The sequence below is a fragment of the Coenobita brevimanus genome, chromosome 87, assembly GCF_032717465.1.
Source record: "Coenobita brevimanus isolate Jiangsu-jjx chromosome 87, ASM3271746v2, whole genome shotgun sequence".
NCBI lineage: Eukaryota > Metazoa > Arthropoda > Malacostraca > Decapoda > Coenobitidae > Coenobita > Coenobita brevimanus.
The window spans coordinates 22,523,012-22,541,902 of record NC_137040.1 but is presented as its reverse complement, the minus strand read 5'-3'; the positions used below and the strand labels follow the sequence as shown (position 1 = coordinate 22,541,902).

Below are 18,891 nucleotides of genomic sequence, written 5' to 3'. Positions count from 1 at the left end.
GAGAGAGAGAGAGAATCTGCAGGACACACCATTTTCTTTGCTGAAATCTTGGGGCAGTAAAAGTTCATAATTCTCAGTGAGTCGGGATAATGAGAGCCAGACGCCTAATCCCGAAAGGGGTGACCAAAAACAAATCGCCTCCACGTCCCCCCTGTCCTCTAACAATAGGTTGCCATCTCTCCCAACCCACACCTCCCTCTCCCATACATCTCTCCACTCCATACATCTCAGACAGGTGTGTGTGTGTGAGTTGGTGCGAGGGCAGCTAAATGGCAGGGGACAGGACGACATGGAGGCGATTATTTTGTGATCACCAATTACAGGAATCTCTTGCAACACCAAAAACATTTTATGCAACCTTCAACGGTGCACAAGCAGTGTATTTCAAAATGGGTCCCAAAACCAACAACACCGCTGGGCGAGATACAGAGGGAGTAATATTTTTGGTCCCTTGAAAAAAAGTAGAGAGAAAAAAAATCCCTAATACCATTATTTCGCTGGTTGGTTGCGTCAGCTGTTGCTTTTTGTCTTTTTTAATTGGTTCATGGGGAGAAATCAGAGGCCATTGTGCCACACCCTCCCCCGCACTAGCCTGGGGGAGACTGAGTGTCCGGTTTGCTGCACCAAAATATATATACTTTCGGGCTGGACTCAGACGCGGGTCGGTGATTGGTCAAAATGGACGAGGGTTGAATTGTGATTGGTCAGGGAGAGTGCCGTCGCTTCCCCCGCCTTCCCTAGGGGCGCCAATCAGCATTCAGGATTTTTATATTCCTCTGCGGAACTCAAATACCTTCCCAACTTCGGTGAACTAAAATAATTTTGAGGGAGAGAAAATGTTAAATGGCGCGCTCCCTCGGCGACCAGATTCTTCAATTAAAACTTTATTCTTCCCAGCGTTGGTCCGGGAGAGGCAGAGTTAGGGATGGAGACAGGGAGGGAGATAGCTCAATGAATAATTTCCCCAACACCACAACAACGAGGAAAACAAGTCTTTATCTCAGACGGCATGAACTTTTTAACGACCCTTTTGGGCTCAGACACGCTGCGTCCCCAACTCGCCTCGTCCAACACACGAGGGAGGACAAATCTAACCATCTTATTATTTTCCCACATTAAAGGAGGCTAAGGCATCACACAGCAGAGGGTAAACATGACAGTCGCCTAACCAGACTTACTCCTCTGTTCAAAATAATTTTCATTCAGAATATAGGCATAACAAGAACTTCAAGAGTCTGTAATGTGTGTATCCACAAATTGGTCTACGGTCCGAACATTTAACTGCCCTGTGGCCTAGACCTTCGACCGACTGCTTTTCAAAATCGTATTACTTCATTCTCCCTAACCCGTAACCCTTCCACAAAGTTTGGTCCAATTCGTATCCAGACTGTGTTGGCCTTGCCCTGTGACCCTGACCTCTGACCTTCCCAGTGACCCTGCGATATGACTGACTCAAAATCAAATGCCGATATCCTTGCCTTACCCTAAACCCTTCCACAATGATTGACCTGAATTGGTCAAAAATTGTTTAAGTTGACACTGTCATGTGATACTGACCGGTGACCTATTCTCAAAAATAGTAGGTCAACCTCTTAGCTGACATTTACCCGTCCACTAATTTTGGTTCGTTAAATCGAAACGTTATATGTTCCCACACCTGTACGGGTCGAAATTTGACCGTGCCCTGTGACCCTGACCTTTGACTGTCCTCAAATAGAATCCCTTCGTTTCTTGCCTTAGTCTCAGCATATCCATTAGGTTTGGTCTAAACTGGGTAAAAACTAATTTAGCTGACCTTGCTAGGTAAAAATCTGACCTAGCCTTGTGATCTTGAGATTTGACCTATTGTTTATAAAAACAATGTCAGCCACTTGGCTGATCCTCAAACCTTTCTACTACTTTCTTTAAAATCGGATAAAACGGAGCTTTGTTCACACAGACACGCCAAGGAAAACAAACTCTCTGCTCGCGGTTCGCGAATGCAGGTGTTAGTAAGAAGGAGTGCCATTATTTCCGCCCATTAACCTTTTCAGGCGTACTGTATTATCATGCTGGCTATGGCTAGGAGATTTAGTCAGCTTAGAGAAATCTGATTAAAAGGACAAAGAAGTACAAAAGATAACTGAAAGTGGAAATTGTACACAGCCTGCCAAGCTGTTCAAACGTTCATTCATTCATTCATTGCCAGACGCCATGTATCCCAGACGGGGTGGCCAATGGCTTAGAGTTAATTGTTTTACAGGGAGGGGCACTAATCCTCCACCAACCCCACTTGACACGTAGGGATGCCAACAGCATCTGGTGTTCCCAGGCGGTCACCCATCCAAGTACTAATCAGACCCAACGTTGCTTGGGTCTGGTTAGTACTTGGATGGGTGACCGCCTGGGAACACCAGATGCTGTTGGCATCCCTACTCCGATTTATTTACTATGGCATACCTATAAGCACTAGCATAGTCTGCCCAGTTTTCTTATACACACTTAATACGCAGAAATGAATCCTTGTCTCTGGACATACTTTCACCAAAATTTAGCAACTCCATCCATGGGTCAGTATGCATATTCAAAAATTTTTATCATAATCTTCCGTACATTATTTTAGTTAATTTGTAGACGAAAAGACAAGGAGACTAGCAGATAAGGCCAAACACAATACACTCTAAGCAAAACATTAAGATTCAGTATTTCTCTGGTGACACTTAGGCTTCAGTATTTATCATCTGTCGAATACAATCATCTAACGTTAGTCGGAATAGCGTCACAGAGCTGCACCGACCATGAGAGGGCTAAAAATGCATAAGTAACAAATCAGAGCAGAAATATATTGATAAAAAAAAAAAAATGTGTGAGACGTGCCTGCAGTTCTGTGAGGGTCCGGGTGCCTGGGTATTTTTGAGGGCCTGGTGCAGCAAGTTGTGGGAGGCGGGGAGGGTGGGAAGAAGTTGAGGGTGGAAGGCAACGGTCCTGCTGTGTGGGGGTGGGATGGGGCGGGATGGTCGGGGGAGTGGTTGGGTGGGTTAGGGCGAGAGTTGGTGTGAGGTGTGGTGGGTTAGGCGATGTAGTATGGTGCGGTAGGAAGTTGTGAGTTTGGGCGAGAAGGGATGGGGTGAAGTGATGCACTGGAGTGGGGTGGGTGGTGCAGTGGGGTGGGATATGGTGGGTTGGGGCAAGACCAAAGGCGTGGAGGGATAGGTGGGGAGGAGTGTGGGTCGGTAGGGAAGGGCAGTGAGGTATGATATTGTGAGTCAAGGCAAAGAGTGAGTAAGGTGGGTGAGGGGTGGGTTAAGGTGGCTTAGGGGTGGGGTACGGTGGAGGTGGGGGGTGATGGCAGGGGGAGTTAGATAACGTGGATTAAGTTAAAAATATGTCCATGACATACTTGGGATGAAAGGGTTAATGGATGGGATATAATGTGGAATGGGGTTGGACGGAAAAGAGAAGAGGGGAATGTTGGGGAGGGGGAAATGAGGGGAGAAGATGAGTGGGGTGGGGAGGGTACGCTGAGGGGGAGAATGAATGTGGAAGAGTTGGAGAAAGTTGGGGAGTGGATGCGAGGGTTAGGACGAGCAGTGGACTGAGACAGATTGATAGATAGAGGTAAAAGAAGATGGATAGATAGACTCATACAGACAGACAGATATAGACTGATAAACAGAGACAAAAACAAATGGAAGGATAGTTAGTTAGTTATAGAGAGAGAGAGAGAGAGAGAGAGAGAGAGAGAGAGAGAGAGAGAGAGAGAGAGAGAGAGAGAGAGAGAGAGAGAGAGAGAGAGAACCCTCCCATCTAAACCACCTACTCACCCTCCCCATCGACCCCTTAACCATGCCCCCTTCGCTACTCATTAACCTCCAAGAACCCCACCAGCCAACTCATTAGCACTTAATCACTCTCCCTCATAGACTTTACCCCCTCCCCTCTCCTTCCCCTCCCTTCCTCTCCCCTGGCTTCCCCCTCCCCCTTTCCGTCTTGTTTCCCTTCTTTTATCTCTCCCTTTCCCTTCACCTTCCATTTCCCTTCATTCTCCCCCTTCCCCCTTCCTTTCTTCTCTCTCACGTCTTCCCCATTTCCCATTTCCCCTTCCCTTTCCTTGCTCTTTCCCCCTCCCCTCCCGTCTTTCCCTCCTTTCCCCATCCCCTTTCCTTTCCCTTCTTCCCCTTCCCCTTCCCTTACCGCTTTTCCCCTTCCCCATTCTCTCTTTCCCAGGTTTTCCATACACTCTCCCCCCCCTTCCACTTCCCCCTCCCCTTCACTCTTCCACCTTCCCTCTTTCCCCTCACCTCCCTCTATTTAAGACCTCACCTTCCCCTTCTTCTCTTCCTCCCTCATCCCTCCCCCCAACTCCCTTCCCTCATCCACCCCCTACCCTCCTCTCCCCCCTCCCTTCCCTCATCCACCCCCTCCCCTCCTCTCCCCTCTCCCTTCCCTCTTCCTCCCCCTCCCCTCCTCTCCCCTCTCCCTTCCTCTTCCTCCCCCTCCCCCTCCCCTGCCCCTCCTCCCCTGATCCCATACAAGAAGGCAATAAGAGAGACTTTCATTAGGACTCTGACAGAAGTTTTGGAAGCTGGGTCATTTGAGGTCTCTTGTGGATTGCTGGAGGTCGTAGTAAGGGGGATATTAGGGTCGTCATTAGAGGGTGTATTAATGGGATTTTCAACCGTAATGAACAGAGATTTTTCTAATAGTCGTGTTTAAGGTTGGGTCGTTTCTGAGGTCGTAAAAAGGAGGAAATAGGGACTGAGATTATTTTTTCAGTATTCCAAGTAACTGTTATATTTAAAGCAGCTTTGGGGGCCTCGTTACACACTTCTCTCATCGATTTACTCTGCACGTGAAGATGGAGGATGAGAGACTGACTAGAAGAATGTGAGTGAGGTGGAAAGGGAGTGGAGGAGGGGAAGACCAAGGATGAGATGGAAGAATGGGAATGAGGGTTGAAGGGAGGGCAGCCAAATGGTGGAGGGCAGAGCTAGCCCAGTGGACTGCAGGCTAAAAGTCATGGAAGGTCGAATTTCGGTGGTTTAAAGATAAGAAAACTGCCAAAAGGTCGAATTTCCGTAGTTTAGGGATAGGATAATCGACCAGAAAGACAAGGAAATGTTGTAAGGTCAAAATACAGTAGTTAAAGAATAGGATGATCAACCATAAAGACAAAAAACTGCCATAAGGTCGACTTTCAGTAGTTTAAGGATAGGAATGCCTATCATACAGTCAAGAAACTGGTATAAAATCGACTTTCACTAGTTTAAGAATGGGATAATCTACCATAAAGGCAAAAAATTACCAGAAGGTCGAATTTCCGTAGTAAAAGGATAGATAATCGACCATAAAGACAATAAACTGCCATAAGGTCTAATTTCCGTAGATTAAGGATAGGATAATCGACCATGGCACACCCTTGGCACTTACCTGGCCCCGTGCACCAATTAGGAGAGACGAAGGTAAGCCGATTGTGGGAGTTATGGAGAGGCGATGATTGTGTTTTAATTAATCGAGAGAGAGAGAGAGAGAGAGAGAGAGAGAGAGAGAGAGAGAGAGAGAGAGAGAGAGAGAGAGAGAGAGAATGTGGAGAGCGAAAGAGAGCCGTGGAGAAAAAGAAAGATAAACTAGAAAAAATATTTAAGACACAGGATACACAGAAAGGACGAGAGAATGAAAGAAAAATAGGCAAGGGGGGAGAGGAAATTGGAAAAGAATGAAGTTAGTGAGAGAGACAGATGGGGGCTATGAAGGGGAGACCGAGAGGCAGGGAGAGAGAGAGAAAGAAAGAGAGGATGAAAAAAAAAAAAGAAAAAAAAAATGGGAAAGAAAGAGAGAGGAAAGAGAATGGGGGCGTGAAGGGGGGAACTATGAGAAAATGGAAAAATAATACAGCGGTACAGGAGGAGGGCGAGATGAAAGAGCAGGGAAGGGGTGGGATGCAAGGGGAGACTTTTTTCTTATTGTTCTCCCAGGCCTTCCCAATGCAACTGTGGTAGGTGGCACGGTCGGTGGGCGCCTCTTGTGTGGTGGTGGTGGTAGCGGCGGTGGTGATAGTGGTTTGGAGTAATTCTGGGGTTTAGGGAGCGTGTTTTTATCCGACGAATTATCTCCCTGACAATGGGGGCTTCACCTATCACGTCTTTGAGCGCCAGACCTGAGAGTGGGTCGGTGTTACTATATACTGGTGTGGGGAGAAGGGATGAATGTATGTGTTCAGTGAATAGGATTTAATAATGAATGGTGGTGAATGACTGTTGAATGTATGAAGAATTATGTGTACGAGTGTAGGTGTGTGGTAATTTCCTTTCACCGGGGCGCTGTTTCCGTCATGGGGAGGGGACTGGCAAGGTCTTAGATCCACAAATACAATCAAGAACTCAGTCATAACTACGATTTTTCTTCCCATTATAAACAAGGAGGGGAGAGTGGAGAACCTTCCCATACCTCTTGTTTCTCCTGCAAATTCAAAACACTGAGCTAAAACAGTAAGTGTAGTATGTGTGTGTGTGTGTGTGTGTGTGTGTGTGTGTGTGTGTGTTTAAGGTCATATGTACACCTAAGAAACCAAAACCACACAAAAAAAAACAATAGCCAGCCTTGACCCTTACATTCTTCTCCTTAAAAAATAAAAACACGCTAAAACAGAGCAGCCAAAAATCGGGTGTTTTTTTTTTTAAGGGAACAATGGATGAGACCACGGAAAAACACTAAGCAGAAAAAAGCGAGTGAGTGAGGATAAAAAGTGAGAGAGAGAGAGAGAGAGAGAGAGAGAGAGAGAGAGAGAGAGAGAGAGAGAGAGAGAGAGAGAGAGGGCACAAAAGGGAGAGATAAAATGTAGGATTGGGTCAGAATATAAAGCGAGGATTTCTGAGGGGGAAACAATGGAGGGGGGAAAATAAGAAAAATAACAGCAGAGAGAGAGAGAGAGAGAGAGAGAGAGAGAGAGAGAGAGAGAGAGAGAGAGAGAGAGAGGCGAAGATAAGAAAAAACGCCACCATTTCTCTCTCCCTCTCTCTCTCTCTCTCACACACACACACACACACACACACACACACACACACACATACACACACACACACACACATACACACACACACACACAATTCAATTTCCCCAACACACTCACATCCACCATCTACACCTACACAACTTTATCCAACTCCCCTCCCCACTCCCCCTCCCACCCTTTCCCTCTCCCTCTCCCTCCCCTATACCAGCCAACCCATTATTCTATCCCACCCATCTCTCTCTCTCTCTCTCTCTCTCACACACACACACACACACACACACACACACACACACACACACACACACAAAGGGGAAACAAAGAGGAAGAAAGGGAGGGGAGATTGGAGGAGGGGGAGGGGTAGGGGAGAGAGGGAGGGTGGAAGGGTTGGACGACAGGGAAGAGGGGGGAAAGGGATGGAATGGAAGAGGGGACGCGGGAGGGAAGGGAGGAAAGGATGAATGGTAAGGGAGAAAGAGGAAGGGAGGAAGAAACGGAGAGAAAGAGAAGAAAAGGGGGGGAAGGGATGGAGGGGAGGGGGAGAGAGAGAGAGAAGGGGAGAAGATGGGGAGAGACATGGAGGGGAGTGGGGAGGGAATATGGCCTAACTTAAACCACCCAACATCCACCAAGTTGACCTAGAGTTTGACGCGGGCACATTCCTTCCTTCATTCTCTCCTTCCTCCTTCCCTTCCTTCATTCCTTCCTTTACTGTGTCCTCCCTATCTTTCCTCTCTCCTTGCTTCCGTCATTCCTTCATCATTCCTTTATTTCTTTACACTCGTTTCCTTCATTGATCATTCCTTCACTTCCCGTAATCCTCTCTTCATCCTTCATTCATCTTCTTTGTTTTCTTCCCTCCGATTTTTCTTCATCCTTCCTTCCCTCTTTTCATCATCATTCCTTCGTTTTCCGTAATTAGCTCCTTCGTCAACCCTTTTACCTTCTCAGTCATTCCTTCGGTTCCCTTCTTTCCTTCCTTCGTGCCTTCCTTCCTTCCCTCCCTCCCTCCTTCCCACCATCCTACATTTATTTTTCATTGTTTCCGTCGTCCTTCAATCCTTTCTTTCGTCTGTTCGACTTTCCTGCCCCTTCCCTCCTTCCTTCTCTTCTTTCCTTCCCTCCTTTCCCTCTTTTCACCAGTTTTTCATCCTACCTTCCTCATCATCATTCATTCTTCCATCTATATTAATCAGTCAGTCCCCTCTCCCTTTCATTGTTTCCTCCTTCCTTTATTCCCTTCCTACCTACCTACCTACCTACCTTCTGGCCTAATACTGAGGAAAACAGACTTTGCCGCGTCTCCGTCCCTCAATGTTAAAAGGAAAAAGAAGAAAAGGAGAAGGAAGAGAGAAGGAAGAGAATAAGATGGAGATGAAGAAGAAGACTGAGATGGAGGAGGAGAAGGAGGAGGAGGAGGAATGAAAGACGGAAGGGAGACAAAGGAAGGGAGCAGAGGCCGACAAGAGAGAGAGAGAGAGAGAGAGAGAGAGAGAGAGAGAGAGAGAGAGAGAGAGAAGGATGAGAGGACGATTGAAACATGAAAGGACAGCAGAGAGGAAATTGCGGGATGATGAAGTGAAAAGGGAAGAAAGACGAAGGAAAGAAGGAAGGAGAGAAGGAAATTAGGAAAGAAGAAAGCAAGGGAGGAAGAAAATGGGAAATGGAGGGAGGAATGAAACACACAAGGAGGGAAAGAGAAAGGAATGGAATGGAAGGGAAGGGAAGGGAAGAGAGAAAAGAAAAGGGAGAGGAAATGAAGAGGGAACAGAAGAAAGAAAGGGAGGAAGGAGAGAAGGAAGGAAGGAAGGAAGAAGACAGGAAGGAAGGAAGAGGACAGGAAGGAAGGAAGGAAACAAATAAGGAAAGGCAAGGAATGGAGAGGAAGGGAAGGAAGGAACGAAGGAAAGTAGGGAGGAAGGAGAGAGAGGAGCATGAAAACGAAGTACAGAAGGAAGGTAAGAAAGAAATGACAGCAGGAAATGCAATAAACTGAAATATGAGGAAATGGGTGGAAAAAAAAAACTCGATACCGAAAAATTTCTCTCTCATATATAGAAACTCTCTGTCTCTCTCTCTCTCTCTCCTTCTCTCTCTCTCTCTCTCTCTCTCTCTCTCTCTCTCAAACACTCAAGCTCACGGACAACAAACACCAGCTTTCTCCCCCCCGCCCTATCAGCTTTTTCCTTCCCCCCCAGTAAAATTCCCCGCCCTGACTGACTCAAGTGGACTCGAACTAGGGACAAAATGAACAAGGTCTACGCAGCGAATGAGGAGGAGGAGAGGGAAGGGGAGGGAGGAAGAGGAGGAGAGGGGAAGACGAGATGGAGTGAGGAGGAAAGGGAGGAAGAGGAGAGGGAGGATTGAGATGAAGGAGGAGGAGGAGGAGGAGTGCAAAGGTTCAAAGGAGTACAGAGGAAAGCACACAGCAATAGACCTGTATAGGGAAGGTCATGGCTAACAAAACTCTTCTATCAGCTAAAGGTAAAGGATAGAGGAGAAGGAAAGAGGAGGTGTTGGTTCTCTCTCTCTCTCTCTCTCTCTCTCCTAACCCTTTCTTATGCTTGGATTACATTTTACTCTTTTGTTAGCGTTCAGAGTTTTTGCTTTTTATTTATTTATTATTTTTTTACAATTAATGCCTGATCACCTCTTAACAACCACAAAATGGATGCCGTTTGTGAATTTGTGTAACCCCGCGTGATTCTTACAAGAGCGCGCATGAGAATTAGCTTTTATTTTCTGTCTGTCTGTCTGTCTGTCTGAACTACAAGGATTAAGAGCCAGTCATTACCTACAACCATGAGAGTATAACTGGCTTGTCAAACGCTGGAAAAAGTTAAATAATATATCCTTCACTAATCTCCCTTTTACTATATTCTTTTTACTCTTATTTGGCCTAAAATTGCCATCCCACCAACTTAAGTTGCAACGGGAGATTAACACCAGAATATTGTGCTAGTCACGAAGAAGTGTTCTCGAGAGGATGTAGTGCCACTGCATTCTGTTCTTCCGTGACTGAACTACGTGAAAGAAGCTGAGAAATGAACGAAAATCTGGGCCAAGTTGAAATAAAAAGAGTAAAGAAAAATCCTTAGTGAAAATTGTATTGTTATTTAATGGTACCCTGATCAAAATGAAAACGAGGTCATGGTAGTGAAGGGAGTAGGTAGATAGTCCGATCCCTGAGACCCGATTGAGAGAGAGAGAGAGAGAGAGAGAGAGAGAGAGAGAGAGAGAGAGAGAGAGAGAGAGAGAGAGAGAGAGAGAGAGAATCATCTATAGGATATGATAGAAGCCTTGCACTTGTAAGGTTTCCCAATCACCCTTCCATTTTCCTTAATTTCCTCTCTCTCTCTCTCTCTCTCTCTCTCTCTCACACACACACACACACACACAGTAGGCCCAAGGAAGCGGAACCACTTGATTGCTTCTCTTTCGTGGAGACGTCGACGTGTGTGTGTGTGTGTGTGTGAATGTGTGTGTGTGTGTGTGTGATGGAGGAAGAGAGCAAAGACTGGAAGCAGAGAGAAAAAAGAAAGTTGTTAAGAAAGACAAGGATGGAGGAGGAGTGCTTAGAGAAAGATGATGATACCTAAGACTGCTTATAACATCTTCTTTACAGTGAAATGCAGCCTGGGAGATGATGGCTTGGGAGGGAGGAGGAGGAGGGAGGGAAGGGAAGAAGGGGGAGAGGGAGAGGGGAAGGAGGGAGGGAGGGGAAGAAGGATAGACGGAGAGGGGAAGAGGCAAGGGGGTGTGGAAGGAAGGAGGAGGAAGGTGGGAGAAAAAGAAGACAAGAATGTAGAAATAAGGATGATGCCAGAGAGAGAGAGAGAGAGAGAGAGAGAGAGAGAGAGAGAGAGAGAGAGAGAGAGAGAGAGAGAGAGAGAGAGGAAACAAAGGAGTACAAGGTTTAACGTACGGGTACAAAGGAACGCAAGGAGCAATAAACGGTAGGGAGAGAGGAAGGAATGAGAGAGGAATGAGGAAGAAACATGAGGGAGGGAAAATGGTCAGACGAGAGAGAGAGAGAGAGAGAGAGAGAGAGAGAGAGAGAGAGAGAGAGAGAGAGAGAGAGAGAGCGTAGGAACAAAACAAAGGAGGAAGACAAGAGGAAGAGGAGAGGGGAAGAATGAAGAACAAGAGGAAGACGAGCCAAAAATGAAAGTAAGAAGTAAAGGATGAAGGACGAGGACGAGGACGAGGAGGAAGAGGAGGAGGAGGAGGAGGAGGTACGAGAGAGGAGGAAGATGGGAAAATGGAGGAACGAAAATAAAACAAAATAAATTACAAGCCCAGAATGAAAACAGGAAGAAGGAAAGTTGAAAAGAAGAGAGAGAGAGAGAGAGAGAGAGAGAGAGAGAGAGAGAGAGAGAGAGAGAGAGAGAGAGAGAGAGACGATAAAACAGTGGGTGAGGCTTTTAGATGTTTGGGAGAAGGACGTAAAAAAAACAAAAGAAAAGAAAAGAGAAGAAGAGAACTTGGTGAGTAATATATTAGACAACACAAAGAGGAGGAGGAGGAGGAGGAGGAGGATAGTGAGGGGAGAAAATAGGAAAGAGAATACGAGAAGACAGTGCAGGGGAGAGGGGGAGAGTTTACAAGCAAGCAGAGAGAGGGAGAGAGAGAGAGAGAGAGAGAGAGAGAGAGGCAGCATCAAGGACGGTCAGAAAACTCATCTCTGATCTCACACTTTTCTGGCTTCTCTCTCTCTTTCTCTCTCTCATTCTTTCCTCACTTTCCTTTTTTCTCTCACTGACGTTACTCTTTTTACACTCTCCCTCTGTCTGTCTGTCTGTCTATCTGTCTGTCTGTCTGTCTGTCTCTCTGTCTCTCTCTCTCTCTCTCTCTCTTTCTCTTTCTCTATCTCTCTCTCTTTCTCTTTCTCTTTCTCTCTCTCATTCTTTCCTCACTTTCCTTTTTTCTCTCACTGACGTTACTCTTTTTACACTCTCCCTCTGTCTGTCTATGTCTGTCTGTCTGTCTGTCTGTCTGTCTGTCTCTCTCATTCTTTCCTCACTTTCCTTTTTTCTCTCACTGACGTTACTCTTTTTACACTCTCCCTCTGTCTGTCTGTCTGTCTGTCTGTCTCTCTGTCTCTCTGTCTCTCTCTCTCTCTCTCATTCTTTCCTCACTTTCCTTTTTTCTCTCACTGACGTTTCTCTTTTTACACTCACCCTCTGTTTGTCTGTCTGTCTATCTGTCTGTCTGTCTGTCTGTCTCTGTCTCTGTCTCTCTGTCTCTCTCTCTCTCATTCTTTCCTCACTTTCCTTTTTTCTCTCACTGGCGTTTCTCTTTTTCCACTCTCTCTCTCTCTCTCTAACATCTTTCCTCCACCATTCTTCCTCCCCCCCAACTTCCTTAGCCAGGGTAACACCACATCCTTAAAACACTCGCGTAAGGGGGGGAGGGGGAGGGGAGGGGAGGGGAGGGGAGGGGAGGGGTGGGGGAGGGGAAGCGAGGGGGAGGGTAAAAAGGAAGTAGAGTGGTTGGGAGGGGAGAGGAGGGGATGGAAGGGAAGGAAAGGGACGGGAAGTGGGAAGGGAGGAGAAGCGGGATGGGGAGGAGGGGAAGGGAGGGGAGGGAGAGAGAAAAAGGTAGGTAAAAAGATTGTGAGGAAAGACTGTTGAGGTTTTTGTGTGTGGTATTGAATTTGGTTCTTCGACTACCAATACTACTACTACTACTACTACTACTACTACTACTATCATTACTATTACTACTACTACCACCGTTGTTGTTGTTGCTGGTGTTGCTAATACTTACTGTTATTCTTATTACTCTGTTTTAAATTATTATTATTAAAAGTACCATTGTTTTGACACCAATTCTCCCCAAGTAATCTCCACCACTCCCTACCCTTTCAGAACGACACGGTACGACTGCTATGGGCCTACCACCCTGACGACCCTGTTGACCCCGAGAGCCCACGACCCCGCCTGCACTACCACGGCCGCGTCAGGAGGGGGGTGAAGACCATGTTCCTCCTGGAGCGTGGTGGTCAGAGGGGTCCGGCGCTCCCATTCCACCCCCCAGCCTACCCCCCATCCGGCCTTCCCCCATCCTCCTCCCCCACTAGCAGCCAGCACCACCACTATCACCACCACTATCACCACCACCACCACCACCATCACCACCACCCTCCCAGCAAGGCGTGGGTGCTGACTAACCCCGGGGTACAGGTGGAGGGGGAGCAGGATATGTATTGGTGCAAGGTGTTTAAGCGTCCACAGCTCATTGAGAAGAACCACGTCATTAGGGTGAGTCATTTGTGGGTCTTAATTACCCTAGGGCATATCAACAGGTACACACACACACACACACACACACACACACACACACACACACACACACACACACACACACACACACACACACACACACACACACACACACACACACACACACACACACACACACACACACACTTTTGTATTTTTGTCTTTATAAAATTAGTTTCCATTATGCAGAGTCAGAGGGTAACTGCTGTATTTTGTTACATCACCAGCCCGTCAAAAATACAGTACTGCGCTCTTTCTTTATATCCTTCTTTATTTGTTCTTTATTTATATACCAAGTCTTTCAGTGAAGGTCAGGAGTGATCGCTACACTGCGTAATGTGGCAATATTACATATATTTATGGTACTTTAGTTGTTGATAAAAAGTCACTAACCTGAAGCATTTGTCATCCCATAAATATCTAATTTTTTCATGGAAAGCGGGAATGGCAGAAAGAAAGAACGAAATGCAATAAGAAATACATTTTCACGAGTTCTAATTCTGTGCTGGGTGTCGCCATCAACACTGGGTATGAAGCTTATGATTACAAATGATATTGGCGTCGGTAAAAGCTTTAGCAGCAATTATTGATGATGTGCCAACCACCCAATGGCTGATGTGAAGAATATCAAGGCTGAATATTTACGCTTAGGATGAAGCTATATCTTGAATATATATATATATATATATATATATATATATATATATATATATATATATATATATATATATATATATCAGTCAGATCCAGCTGTACTAATACATACCTCACCATGACTATTGCCACAAAACTCTCACTTGGGCCGTGACGTCACCACCTGGCGCAATTTCACATCGACTCCCTGCAAATTTGGCCACTTAGCCTGTGCAAAATTGTCGTGTTTTCTTTTCCTTCCACTGCACCATAATTTCCGGAGGGTTGAGGTGGCTTTAGTGGGGTGGGGTGGTGTTGGGTGGGGTGGCAACAAGCGCGGAGGAAGAGCAGCTGATGCGGTCTTCCTCTTGATCTTGGTATGGTTGAAGCAGCTTCGCTGCTGGTTCTACTGTACATAGAATTGGTATGGAGGTTCAGTAAGGTGACCTGTCGTCAAGACACGGTACAGCGGACTATCTTCTAACCGCCCACGGTGTACCACGAATTCATGATCCCACTACAACACAAAAAAAAAACTGATGAACAAACGAACCGACAGAAAGAGATGCACAAACCGACTACTTCAGGCAAACACACGGACTGACAACCTGATAAAACTAAAAAATAAATTACGATCAAGCTGGCGAACGGACGGACACACACACACACACACACACACACACACACACACACACACACACACACACACACACACACACACACACACACACACACAATTATATATTTTTCAGTCTCACAAATATCAGAAAATAATCAGATACCTTTTATATTGGTAAAAAAAAAAATTGTATTGTCAGGTCCCCTAAAATATAGTACGGTATAGAAAAAATATGTTCTTAAAGTAAAAAAGGTTAATATAGAAAAGGAAATTATTACTTTGAAGTGATAAAAAGTTCTATAAGTTTGGCTGGACTTCATGATGCTAATTAATGCAAAAATTATGCTAATTCTCTTACCCGTATAATCAGGGAAGGGGTTATTATTATTATTATTATTATTATTATTATTATTATTATTACTATTAATATTCATATTATTATTGTTTTAATTTTTGTTATTCGAAAGATTATTATTGCTATTATTATTATTATTATTATTATTATTATTATTATTATTATTATTATTACCCGGTATTATTATCGTTGTTGTTGTTGTTGTTGTTGTTCTTATTATTATTATTATTAATATTGCTATTATTATTTATATTATTATTGTTTTAATTTTTGATATTAGAAAGATTATTATTGTTATTATATTATTATTAACTTTATTGTTATTATTATTATTATTATTATTATTATTATTATTATTATTATTATTATTATTATCATTATCATTATTTTACTACTATACTATCATCCTTCTCATTCCACTATCCCTTCAGTACGAGCCTGTCTTCACCCCCGGCCACGAGCAGTACGTGCACCACATCATAGTGTACGAGTGCACGGACCTGCAGGATGGTCTGGAGGCGGGGTTTGAGGGTCTGGCTGGGTCTGCTGGTCTGGGCTGCACCTCCCCTACCATGATAGACTACATTAGGACCTGTAACCATGTCGTTGTGGCCTGGGCGGTTGGCTCGGAGGTGAGTTGGGGTGGTGCATTGCAGGAAGGTGAATATCTCTCTCTCTCTCTCTCTCTCTCTGTGTTTGTCCATCTTTATCCCTTTATCTGTCTGTCTGTCTATTCATCCATCAATCCATCCATCTCTCCACCTACCTGTCTATCTATATATCTATCAGTTTGGCTATACATGTCCTCCCGACCTCTTTCACACTTAAGGATGGGGTTGGGATGGGGTTGAGGAAGCAAGGGATGAGAAAGATAGGATAGAGGGAGAACTAATCAGCCAATAATTGTGCTCAGTGAAAGTGTCCACAACTGCAGTATTATTATTTTCTGCTTATTATTCACCACCTGCCAACACCTCTTCTGTCTCTTCCCCCTACCTATCCCTCATCAACACACACATCTTTCATCCCTATCCCGGTTATATCTCCCCGATCTATCCCCTGTCAACTAACCCCCTTCCTCCCAGCAGGGTCGGTATCCTTGGTTACTAGTAAAATTTACTTTCCAATCTGACTACACATGGCCATCGACTGAGCTGAAAGGGGTTATTGATCCAAAACAAACCAGCTATAACGCCCTCTCTCTCCCCCTCCAGGGTCTGTCCCTCCCGGAGCAGGCTGGCTACCCCCTCACACCGAAGGGTCCCGAGTACTACCTCATGGAGACCCACTACGATAACCCCGAGGGGCACCACTTCACGGACGAGTCGGGCATACGCATCACATATACGCCGGTGCTCAGGAACTACGATGCTGGTGAGTGGGCGTAGTGTAAGTGGGCGTAGGGGAGAAGTTGGATAGGGGGGGGGATGAAGTACAAGAGGGTAGGAAGAAGTGGATGAGCGTAGGAAGAAGTGGAGGAACGTAGAAGTGGAGGATCGTAGGAAGAAGTGGAGGAACGTAGAAGTGGCGGAACGTAGGAAAAAGTGGAGGAACGTAGAAGTGGAGGAACGTAGGAAGAAGTGGAGGAACGTAGAAGTGGAGGAACGTAGGAAGAAGTGGAGGAACGTAGGAACGGGGGGAGGAAGGTAGGAAGGGCGATGAGAAGAAAAGTACGTAAAGAATAGGTGGATTGATGGAGTATATGGGTATGTAGGGAAGCGTAAGTTGGAGTAGGGGGGCGAAAAAAAAATAAAAAAAAAACAGGAGGTCGTTGGCAAGGTGTAATTGGTGTAGGAAGAAGCAGGATGGCGTAAATGTGCGTCGGTAGAAACAGGAACTAGGCTGAGAGACGTAAGAATAATTCAGGACATTTTTTACGCTTCTGACTCTGGACATAGACTAGATCAGGACTTCCTCACCCCTCCCCCTATTACTCTTTCTTAATTTTTGTGCACCACTTGACAATTCTGTAGACAGCTGTTTGCCACTGAAATATACAGACAGCTACTGGTACGAAAATGAGTGTGAACAAGGGATAATTTTACTTATGAACTGACTTGTAATTAATATCAGTGTGTTTACGTAAGTTCTATAATATACTGTCCACCACACAGGTGATTCGGGTTTATAGCGTCATTTATAGCAGCAAAACCGTACTGACAGTGAAACATTTACTCTGAATCTTTAACTAGGTCATAAATACTGTGAGGTTTCTGTTATTCACTGACTTGCACCGCCCGACTACCGCGATCAAACACTCCAGCCCCTGTCACACGTGGGAATGCAGCTGAATGTACAGTTGGCAACAAATAAACATGGGACAGCTTCAATACGCAGCAGAGGTCTAGCATTCGGCACACTTGACAATCTTGACATAATCGCATGTTTGTTGGTGGCACTGACGGGAATGAACGGAGGTGTTAAATATGAGTTGAAGTGACCAAGTGGCTGTGGTGCATGAACGTCCGTAATTGTGACTACACCTATACTTTACACAAACGCTGTCCCAGGTTTATATGTGGCCAAGTGTACAGTGGGTATCGAAAGTCCTCTCTCTCCCCCCCCCCCCACGGACCTGTAGCAACGTCGCTCGTGACATGAAGCTGAAGTCATATGAAACCATCCGTGTCAGTTGCTGCAGATTCACCACACTGTATCTTCAAAATGCATGGAAAGAAAAACACGAGAGGAACAGGACTTTTGATGCCGCCTGTACATGTGCCACAGGGTGAGACCTCCAAGGCTAGAAGGTCTGTTCCCTCAGGTCCAGTTTATGTTAAAGACGCTTGGGTGGCAGGTAAGAGGTGCACGAAAGGCGTAAAGAGAAGCGTCGATGGAAGGGAGAATGGCGTAGAGTGATGTAGCGGAGGGTGAAGGAGAGATGGGAGAGGGGGTAGGGGAGTTAAGTAAGCGTACAATGATGTAGGTGATAAGGCTGGGGGGGTTGGGGGTTGGCAAGGAAAGATGGAGATGGGCAAGGGGTATGGCGTAGGTAAGGGATGGATGGGAGGAAGAGTGATGCAAAGGAAAGTGATGAAGACAGGAGATGCCGATAATGGGAGGTGGAAAGTGAAGTGTGATTTCGGGATGAGCCAATGGGGGACGTGGAGCAAGGGGGGATGGAGGAATGCGTGACAGAGATGGAGGCGGCGTAGATGAGCGCAGGTATGGCGTAGGTAGGAAGCAGAGTGGAGCAGAAGAGGGTGATGATGATGGATAGGGGATTAGGGGAAATGAAAGGGGGATGGGACGTAGGGTGATATAGGAATGAGGCTGCGGGGAGGTGGGGAAGCTACGAAAGATGGAGTGGACGTAAAAATGTGCGTAGGTACGTCGTAACTGGACAAATAGTGCATAAATGAGAGGCAGGGTGGCACAGGGTGATGTAGGTTAAGGTGATGTTGCTTAGAGGGAGGGAGGGATGGGCAGGAGATATGGAGGGCTTTAGGGTGATAGAGGAGGGCGTAAATGGGCGTAGGTAAGACGTAGATGGGAGGCAAAGTGGCGTAGGGTGATGTAGGGGAAGGTGATGAAGATGGAAAGGTTGGAGTGTAGGAGAGAGGGAGGAAGGGAGCGTAGAGAGGAGGGAGGGAAGGTGGAGAGGAGGGAGGGAAGGAGGAGAGTAAGGAGAGGCAGGGGGGCGTATGTAGAGCGTAAATGGACTCAGGTAGGGCGTACGGGGAAGCGTAGGTGGATATAAGAGGAGTCTGGATGGCCTAAATGGACAGGAAAGAGGTGCAAGGGGAGAAGTAGGAGGATGTAGAAGCGTAGAGAGGCGGAAAAGGGTGTAAGCGTAAAAAGGTGTAGACGTAAAAAGGTGTAGGCGTAAAGAAGAACAGGCGTAAAAAGGTGTAGGCAGGCACACAAGGAGGCAAGGAAGTGTACTGTAGGAATGCGTAGGAAAGACGTAAAAGTGTTTAGGAGGCTTCAGGGAGTCTTGGTGGGTGTAGGAGACGCAGGGATATGTAGGGGTTGTAGGAGGTGGAGGAGGGTGTAGGAGGTGGAGGAGGGT

General features: G+C 46.0%; 1 protein-coding gene across 1 annotated transcript in view; it reads left to right on the top strand.

The window, feature by feature from the left end:
* LOC145411007 (MOXD1 homolog 2-like) overlaps positions 1 to 18,891 on the top strand; it is a 51,559-nt gene that overhangs the window by 14,588 nt on the left and 18,080 nt on the right. The window contains exons 3-5 of the mRNA XM_080281065.1: positions 12,859 to 13,251; positions 15,311 to 15,511; positions 16,094 to 16,253. Coding sequence (XP_080137191.1) covers positions 12,859 to 13,251; positions 15,311 to 15,511; positions 16,094 to 16,253 — 754 coding nt within the window. The remainder of the gene's footprint in view (positions 1 to 12,858; positions 13,252 to 15,310; positions 15,512 to 16,093; positions 16,254 to 18,891) is intronic.